A 10,057-nucleotide genomic window follows, 5' to 3' on the forward strand; every position below is an offset into this window, starting at 1 on the left:
AACATACGTGGAATCTCAATGTCAACACTATACTATTTTAGCATAAATAAACATAGTATACTCCCTATGTACTTATCTGCCATTAAAAAATTGTACATAAACAAGAAACTCCCTTTCTCCAAGGTACCATGTGTGTACCTACCTAACTACTCCCTCCGTTCCAAAATAGATGACTCAACTTTGTACTAATTTTAGTACAAAGTTAATATAAAGTTGGGTCATCTATTTTAGAACGGAGGGAGTACCTGAGTCAACAAACAAACAAACAAACAAAGTAGACTACTCTTGCCTAATCATCCATCCATAAATCCTGCCGACATGCACCTTTCTGAATCAACAAAAAATGAAACAAACAGCAATATAAAGGATACCTAATTTAGTCAAACACTAAACCAACAAACAAACTGAATGAACCAAACTAAAACAACAACATCAACACAACGCAGATTTGCAAGCAAGCAAAATTTGTTTGTTTGCCTCATCATCATCATCTCAGTCTCAGTCTCAGGTCAGGACAGGTAAGGTACAACCATACAACCAACAGACAATTAAACAGTCAAGAGTCAACCAACATCTGCCTCCTAATCTCATTCTCATTGATTAATCCACTCTAGACTGGCTCACTGCTGTTACAGTCAGTCCAGCCCAGCCCAGAGGAATAATCTAATCTAACCTAATGAAATGCAAAACAGCACCACCATGCTCTCTCTCTGTATATGCTCGCTCCTGCAACCAGTCAAACTTTTTTACTTCTCCATCCATCCAGCCAACCAACCAAACCAATGCTTCTCCATCCAATCCAATCACTAACCAAACAAACTCAAGGGAGGGAGGGAGGGAAAGGGACCCTCCCAATATTCACACATTCCCCTTCCATGTCTATCAGCCTCATCATCATCGGAACCAATAAATTAAAACGGCTGCGGATCCTTCACCGTCTCACACCGATGAAGAACCTACCCATGCCTGCAACAACAACAACCAAATAATACTACACCTTGTCAGTCTCCTACTTTACTTCCCACAAGATTAACACACAACCACAAATAGAATACAAGGCTACTAAAGTGACAGGCGAGAGCATACATACCCCTGAGACCACCACTTCTTCTAGCTAGACGGCGCCCCTGATCCAGAAGCTGCTGCAGACACGGCGCCGCTACTATGGCCAACGCTGTCAGAAGACTCAACCCCAAGCTTCAGCTCCAGATCCAGCGCAGGGCCCTCACCATTCGACACCACCACCGCCTGGCTGCTGCTGCCATCTGGAGCATGCCCTGCAGCACGGCACTGTGACAGCAGGTCATTCAGCTCCACGTACGGCTCTCCCGCCGCCGGTTCCAGCAAAGGGTCAACCAGCCGCACGCCACACTTGTCACACTGCTTGCACAGGCTGCTAACCAGTGAGGAAGGGACAACCTGGTCCGTTATTTCAAATATTGTTTCGCTGTCATCAAACACTGCTTCGCTGTCTTGGTTAGCGGTCGTCAAATCAGACTGCAACATCCAAACCCAAAAAAAAAAGTCAAATTAAAACGGTAGGATCAATCCAGTTAACCCTGGATAAGCATGCAGCGGACAGCAAGACACAGAAAGAAAAATTACCGATGGACCATCTTGGCCTACAGGATTGGTCGAGAGACGACCGATGATATCAGCTAGCTGCTCTACATGTATGCTGTCCCAGTTAACATCTGGGTGAGAGGCCCTGTCAGGACGGGCACCACTGGTGCCGCCATTATTTGCTGCCAAAAGGCTAAGGGAAACCCCGCCGCCGTTACTAACGCCAGCCAGTTGCTGACCCACAGAGTTCAGCACACCACCATGGCTTGGTCCAGGGGCGGAATGGGGCGCAGCAGGGGGTGCGGAAGGGGATAAACAGGAAGCGTCCCCATTCGCATCATTCAATTCCTCTTCCTGTTCCTCAAATGGAGCGCCATACTGTTCCCCAATCTTGGGACCTGGACCGCTTTTCTTATGGACTTTGCAGAGAACGGAATCATCCTGCAATAAAAGGTAAACAAGAATCAACATACTGCTTGGCGTAGAAGTGGCGCTAACAAACATTTTGCTAGTAATAACAAACGGAAAAGATCACGTCAGTGCTACCTCTGGGTTGAAGAATAAACTACTTCAGTTTAAGGGGTAGGTAATTGCTGCAATTCTTTCTTTGATTATGACACAGCCCTTGTTTTTAGCTGTTTGGACCTTTCTATCTTTGCTACTCATAATGCAATTCCCAAATATAGTCTCAGGATTTAATTTACCAGAAACAAAAGGATATTTGGAGCATTGAATGTGTGTTAGTGGCACGTGTATTATTCTAATTGACGTTACAAAAAACGGTTCAGCTCGTACTGGAAAAGGAAAGCTTGCGTCTTACTCAACACTAAATAGTTGAGACACGTGTTGAGCGATAATTTGCTGAATCGTGCATGGCATGCTACGTCGTTGTCGCTGGACGTGTAGTTTAGAGTAGAGAAAGAACCCATTTCATATATAGAATAGATACTGAAACAAACTAGTAGGAAAAAGAAATGGCATACCAGTCTAACACCAGCGTCAGGTATTTCACCTTGGACGAGCCTATATTCATACATGACCCAGTCGGTCCTTGTACCCTTGGGCGCCTTGCCAGAGTGAAACACCAGGGTCCTCTTCATCCCAACAGTGCGATTTTCATACACCACTTGCCTGTCCTTTCCAGTAGCCTTCCAGTACCCACCTTCGGTTGAACGGTTAGCTCTATGCCCAACAGAGTACTTTCTGCCACGGGTGCAAAAGAAGTACCACTGGAGATCCCCGGTCGGCATTGACGATTTCGCTGAACCAAGTAGAAGAAACAAACGGTCAGAAGACTCTTTAGGACAGTCACTCACATGTAGATATAAACATGTTTGTGGTTGGAAATGTTAGTAATATATAATACAAGAGGGGGATAAGTAATAAATTAAAAAAAAGCAGAATAGAATATATATACCTGGAAGATCCCAGGGGGCGTGCTTGTAGATATCAACTTCTGCAACGGCGTTGCAGAGCAACTTTTTCCCCAGCAGCTTCCTCTTGAGATAGTAGAGGGTGAGCTCGACATCGGTTGGGTGGAAGCGGTATCCAGGAGGGAGCGGCGGCATCTCCATTAGGGGAAATTGATTGATATATAGTAGAGTTGCCTTAACAAACTATTATATTGTGCTAGCTAGCTAGTGTAATGAGATGGATGCAATAAGACTCAGAATCTTAGCTTAGCTTAAATAAGAGAAGATGAAAAGAAAAAGAAAAAGAGCAGAGTCGAAGCAGGGGTGGATTGGAACAAGTGAAGCGAGGCTTGGCTTGGGTGGCAACCAGGTCGAATGCTGAAATTAATATTGTTGAACATGAGGAGGCCCACTGAAGAAAGCACATATAGTCCTTTGTTGTGGCATCAGAAGACACGTGAGCAGCATCCTGTATCTGTATGTATGAGGAAAACGAAATTGTTACAAAATTCAGTATGTATGTATGTATATATGAAAGGGATAAGTATGCATTCTTCAGAGTCGAGACAGACAAGGAAATAGTCAGACGTATGTATGTATGTATGTATGCATCTATCTATGTATGTATAACAAGAAAGAAAATAGCAGAAGAAGAAGAAGAAGAAGAAGAAGAGAGCAGGTGATGTAAACAAATAGTATGAGTAAGCAGATGCAGATGTGCGGACTGAATTTTGTTCAGAGTAAATACAGACAGACAGATACAGATACAGATAGATGGTAAATAATACGACTCCAGATGGGATGGGATCGACATTCATTCCTTTGATAACGAATACTCGTAGAATCGAGCATTGAGACGGAGAGATCTATCTATCTAATCTATCTATCTATCTAGGTCGAGTCGAACCAAGAGAGAGAGAGAGAGTTGTTGGGGGACTTACGCCGCCGGCCGGTGCTGTTGTCGAGGGAGCGGATAGATACGGGAGACGCGGCGGCCGGAGGGGAGGCGAGTTGCGGCACGGCGGAGGTAGTGTGTGTGTTGGCCGGAGGAGGGGAAACGGCGGCGGCGTCGCGTGGCCGCGCCGCTGTTTTCTTTTCTTTGGGTTGGAGGAGGAAGAGAGGGGGAGGGGGGAGGGAAGGGGGGTGGCACGGCAGGCGCAGGCAGGCAGCGGCTTGGCTTTGTCTGCGGTGCGGTGCCTTGTCGCCCAAACTCTTCCGTTACTTCCCCCTCACACAACCCGCTTGCCTTGCTTGGGCCTCTTGGGCTGGGCCGGGCCTCCCTCGTTATCCGCGCCCATCATTAATGCATTCCAACTATGACATATATCCTCATTAATGCATTCCATTCATTAATGCATTTCATTGATAGGATATATAGCCTAAATTAACCCCCCACTCACTCTAGGGTTTTGTCCCCTCCCCCTCTTCTATGTCGGTCAGCATTCTCCCTCTTGTCTCCAGTCGCCGCCCGCAACGGCTTCGCTCAGGGGCGTGGTGTCTCGGCAGACATGGGGTCGTCGTAGCTTGCCGGTTTCCACACACGTCTCCTCATTAGGGTTAGTTCAAATCTAGAGTTTGCGATGGACATGGAGCATTCTTGTCGGCTGGAGCCAACTAGTCGACAGTGAAACAACTAGGCCAAAAGAGGATCGTTTCGACGAAGCCGTCTTCGAGAAGCAAGCTGGACACATAGGAGGAGGAAGTCGTCCGTTACATGGGTCTAACCCTCACTTTAGGGTTTTGTCCCCTCCCCGTCTTCTACAGCGTCGACCGTTGTCCCCCTTGTCTCCGCTCATTGCCTGTATCGGCTTCTCTCAGGGTCGTTCCAGTTTCCCCGTTGTGCTGTCTTGACAGGGGGTCACTAGAGTTTGTCGGTTTCCTCACATCTCTTCTCGTTAGGGTTAGATCGACCTAGGGTTTGCGATGGTGACAGATCCTTTGTGTCGCGCACCAGGCAATCTCGAATCAATGACGAAAAATACTAGGGCCACAAGAGGATCGCTTCGACAATGCCATCCTTGAGAAGCAAACTGGGCAACTGAAGGAGGAAGTCGCCTGCGCTTGCACCAACAAGGAATGTAGTCAATTTTGGTTTTACAAGAACATGCGCACGGGCGTGAGATTTAGCACAAGGTGTTTTGTGTCTGCTCTTTGGAGGAGAACCTATATGTGATGTGATTTAAGTGTTGTGTTGTTGGCGAGGGCTGGAGAGACGAAGGGACTTACGCCACCAGCCAGTGTTGTTGGCGAGGGAACGGATACGGGAGATGCGACAGCCGGAGGCGGTGGGGATGCGAGTTGCGGGACGGCGGGGGGTAGTGTGTTTATCGAAGGCGGAGGGGAGAGGCGGTGGCGGCGGAGGCGGAGGCGGCGTCGCGTGGCCGCACTGCTGTTGGGTTGGAAGAGGAAGACAGAGGGGGGGAGGGGGTGGCAGGCAGCGGCTTGGCTTTGCCTGCGTTGCGGTGCCTTGTTGCCCAAACTCTTCCGTTACTTCCCCCTCACACAACTCGCTTTGCTTGCTTGCTTGGGCCCCCTCCTTCCCTGGGTCGGGCCTGCCTCGTTATCCGGCCCCCCTATTAATGCATTCCAATTATGAGATATATCCTCATTAATGCATACCCTAAATTTAGCATTTTGTCCCCTCCCTAAATTACACCCCTCCTATTAATGCATACCCATGTAATTTAGGATATATATACCCAAAATTACACCCCTCCCCGCTCTAGGGTTTTGTCCCCTCCCTGTCTTCTACGTCGGTGAGCATTGTCCCTCTTGTCCCCGGCCGTCACCCGCAATGGCTTCGTGTAGAGACGCCTAGTCCCGCCTCCTTGGGCATGGTGTCTCAGCATGGGGTTGTTGGACCTTGTCGGTTTCCAAACACATCAGGGTTAGTTCAATCTTGGGTTTGCAGTGGCGATGGAGCATTCGTGTTGGCTGGAGCGAACCAACTAATGGTGAAACAACCAGGCCATAAGAGGATCGTATTGTTTCGATGATGCCGTCTTCAAGAGGCAAGCTGAGCAACGGGAGGAGGAAGTCGTCCGCTATATGGGTCTAACCCTTACTTTAGGGTTTTGTCCCCTCCTTGTCTTCTACAGCGTCAACCGTTCTCCCCCTTGTCTCCGCTCATCACACGTATCGGCTTCTCTCAGGGCCGTTCCAGTTTCCCCCATCATGCTGTCTTGACATGGGGTCACTAGATTTGCCGTTTCCACACATCTCTTCTCATTAGGGTTAGATCGACCTAGGGTTTGTGATGGTGACAGATCCTTCTTGTTGGATGGAGCGCAACAGGCAATCTCGAGTCGATGATGAAACAACTAGGGCCACAAGAGGATCGTTTCGACGATGTCGTCTTTGAGAAGCAAGCTGGGAAACAGGAGGATGAAGTCGGCTATGCTTGCACCAAAAAGGAATGTAGTCAATTTTGGTTTTATGAGAACGTGCGCACGGGCGTGAGATTTAATTAGCACAAGGTGTTCTGTGTCTGCTCTTAATTTTAGAGGAAAACCTATACGTGATGTAGTTTAAGTGTTCGTGTGATTGGGAGAAGGTGGCAGAAATGGCCGTCTTTCGATCTTTCGAGGAAACCCTGTGGTACTAGCGCCGTATGATGGACTCATGAAGCCATCAATGATTAAGTTGTACCATCTGAAAATTTGGCTGAAGCTTGCTTTGGGGAGGAGATCAACGGGAATAGCGGATTGGTCGAAGGAGAGGCGAGGCGGTGATGGAAGAGGAGGTGTCGCGTCGTTGCACCACTCTGCTCTTGGAGGAAGAAGGGGAGATGGCGGGCTCAGCTTGGCTTTGCTCTACCTTGTTTTCCAAACTCGACTTTCGCTACTCTTCTCTCAACCCATGCTACTGGCCCTGAACCATTCTATTGGGCCAGTTGGGCCAACCTGCCACCCAGTATTATATTCCAATAATAAGATACCTTCTTATCTCTATAATAATAATAATAATAATAATAATAATAATAATAATAATAATACAATATCTTCTTCTCTCTAAGATAATAGCAATAAGATATGTTCACATGAGAAAAGAACAAAATTCATAGGTCGCACAAAAAAGTTAAGGAGATGAACACACAACAAAAAGTAGAATGTAAGCATACAAATAAGATATATGATAAGATATCCTGACATGAGAAAAGAACAAAATCCAAAGGTCGCAAGAAACAAGGTTGAAAAGGTGAACAACACGCAACCAAAAAGTGGAATGCAAGAATACAAAAAGGTATCCACACGCTCTTCATCTCTATCTATCTCTAAAAAGTGGTATCCATATCTATCCTATCCTCAAGGTGTTGTCCATGAATGAATAAACCAAAGCAAGAAGAATTACCCAGCCTCCTGCTTAAACATCTGCCACAGTACGGTACAATGCAATGTCTATCAAGCATACATCTCTACCTACTAATAAATGGACTATTGCTTCTGATGGTACGTCACGTAAATTACCGCTAAAGTTGATAGAAATTACCCACCAATATCACCCATAAGTGACAAAAACGATTCATTTTTTATTAGGTGGCCCCGGTTGCGTTCGGATCATGTAAAGCTAGGCCCTCACATTGTCACAAGTGCACAAGCACCCTACTGGCTAGGGCGTCGCTTAGCCATTGGGGAGAGCTGGGTTTAATCCCAGGTTCTCACTCTTTTTGCTGCCTTTTCTCCCCGAATATCTATAGGCGTAAAATAGAGATGCCTCGCCAAATGTTGCTTAGCACATGCGCTGCACGGTTCAATTTCGGCCCAGTTACTTTTTTTAACTTTTTTTCCGCATATTCAAGTATTTTTTGAAATATTCATATATTTTAAGCGCTAACTCCAAATTTACCATGTTATATATAAAAATCACTTGAAAAAAATGTGTAGATTCTAAATTTGATATTATCTTGGCCCAGTTACCTTTTTTTTTCCTTTTTTTTACGCAAATTCAAGTATTTGTTGAAAAGAATTTTCATATCTTTTAAACACTAACTCCAAATTTAGTAATGTTATATATGAAAATCGCTCAGAAAATTGTGTAGATTCTAAATATATGATATTATCTTGCATGTTAATAATTGTTTAAATTATGTTTATTGCTGCATTTTCTCCCCGAATATCTATAGGCGTAAAATAGAGCTGCCTCGCCAAACGTCGCTAAGCAGATGTGCTGCATGGTTCAATATCGGCCCAGCTACTTTTTTTAGAACCTTTTTCCATAGATTCAAGTTTTTTTTTTGAAATATTCATATCTTTTAAACGCTAACTCCAATTTACCATGTTATCTATAAAAATCACACAGAAAAATGTGTAGATTCTAAATATGATATTATCTTGGCCCAGCTATTTTTTTTACGCAGATTCAAGTATTTGTTGAAACTTTCATATCTTTTAAATGCTAACTCCAAATTTAGCAATGTTATATATGAAAATCGCTCAGAAATTTGTGTAGATTCTAAATATGATATTATCTTGCATGTTAATAATTTTTTAAATTATGTTTATTGCTGCCTTTTCACCCAAGTATCTATAGGCGTAAAATAGAGCTGCCTCGCCAAACGTCGCTTAGCAGATGCGCTGCACGGTTCAATTTCGGGACATCTACTTTTTTTCAAACTTTTTTTCGTACATTCAAATATATTTTTGAAATATTCATATCTTTTAAGTGCTAACTCCAAATTTACCATGTTATATAATAAGAAAACTTGGAAAAATGTGTAGATTCTAAATATGATATTACCTTGGCCCAGCTACTTTTTACCTTTTTGTATGAAGATTCAAGTATTTGTTGAAATTTTCGTATCTTTTGAACGCAAATTCCAAATTTAGCAATGTTATATATGAAATCGCTCAGAAAATTGTGTAGATTCTAAATATGATATTATCTTGCATGTTAATAATTGTTTAAATTATGTTTACTGCTGCCTTTTCTCCCCAAATATCTATAGGTGTAAAATAGAGCTGCCTCGCCAAACGTCGCTTAGCAGATGCGCTGCACGGTTCAATTTTGGCCCAGCTACTTTTTGTAAAAGTTTTTTCTGTAGATTCAAGTATTTTTTTGAAATATTCATACCTTTTAATCGCTAACTCCAAATTTACTATGTTATATATAAAATCACTTGAAAAAATGTGTAGATTCTAAATATGATATTATCTAAGCCCAGCTATTTTTTTTACCTTGTTGAAATTTTCATATCTTTTAAACGCTAACTCCAAATTTAACAATCTTATATATCAAAATTGCTTAGAAAATTGTGTAGATTCTAAATATGATATTATCTTGCATGTTAATAATTGTTTAAATTATGTTTATTGCTGCATTTTCTCCTATCTATAGGCATAAAATAGAGCTGCCTCGCCAAATGTCGTTAGCGGATGCGCTGCACGTTTCAATTTCGGCCCAGCTACTTTTTTCAACTTTTTTCGTAGATTCAAGTATTTTTTTTGAAATATTTATATCTTTAAAGCACTAACTCCAAATTTACCATGTTATATATAAAAATCACTCGGAAAAATGTGTAGATTGTAAATATGATATTATCTTGGCCCAACTAGTTTTCTAAACTTTTTTTATGCAGATTCAAGTATTTGTTGAAATTTTCATATCTTTTAAACGCTAACTCCAAATTTAGCAGTGTTATATATAAAAATCACTCGGAAAAATGTGTAGATCCTAAATATGATATTATCCTGGTCAGCTACGTTTTTTTACCTTTTTTTAAAATGCAGAATCAAGTATTTGTTCAAATTTTCATATCTTTTAAACTCCAACTCCGAATTTAGCAACGTTATATATGAAAAGCTCAGAAAATTGTTTAGATTCTAAATATGATATTATCTTGCATGTTAATAATTGTTTAAATTATGTTTATGATGCACCTTTAGTTAGTACTTTTATTTGCTATACCTAAATATGACATTATCTTGGCCCAGCAACTATTTTTTTACCTTTTTTTTACATAGATTCAAGTATTTGTTGAAATTTTCATATATTTTAAACGCTAACTCCAAATTTCGCATGTTATATAAGAAAATCGCTCAGAAAAATGTGTAGATTCTAAATATGGTATTATCTTGCAGGTTTAT

The 10,057-nt window shown here is 42.7% G+C and overlaps 1 protein-coding gene across 1 annotated transcript; it reads right to left on the reverse strand.

Moving 5' to 3' along the window:
* Positions 1–374: 374 nt before the first annotated feature.
* On the reverse strand, positions 375–4,109 carry LOC123050883 (NAC domain-containing protein 82). The gene is made up of 6 exons (XM_044473605.1): positions 3,917–4,109; positions 2,981–3,450; positions 2,547–2,824; positions 1,606–2,004; positions 1,091–1,497; positions 375–966 (listed from the first exon to the last, which is right to left on the reverse strand). The coding sequence occupies exons 2-5, from the start codon at positions 3,135–3,137 to the stop codon at positions 1,111–1,113; spliced, it is 1,221 nt and encodes a 406-aa protein (XP_044329540.1). The 5' UTR covers positions 3,138–3,450; positions 3,917–4,109; the 3' UTR covers positions 375–966; positions 1,091–1,110.
* Positions 4,110–10,057: the final 5,948 nt, after the last annotated feature.

The sequence above is a fragment of the Triticum aestivum genome, chromosome 2D (assembly GCF_018294505.1).
Source record: "Triticum aestivum cultivar Chinese Spring chromosome 2D, IWGSC CS RefSeq v2.1, whole genome shotgun sequence".
NCBI lineage: Eukaryota > Viridiplantae > Streptophyta > Magnoliopsida > Poales > Poaceae > Triticum > Triticum aestivum.

Bases quoted from the DNA above. Each gene is read 5' to 3' on its own strand.
- LOC123050883 (XM_044473605.1), bottom strand. From the start codon at position 3,137: ATGGAGATGCCGCCGCTCCCTCCTGGATACCGCTTCCACCCAACCGAT. The intron at 2,825-2,980 runs GTATATATATTC...TACTTGGTTCAG, and splicing joins CGCCCCCTGGGATCTTCCAG to CGAAATCGTCAATGCCGACC. The intron at 1,498-1,605 runs GTAATTTTTCTT...TGGATGTTGCAG, and splicing joins TAGGCCAAGATGGTCCATCG to TCTGATTTGACGACCGCTAA.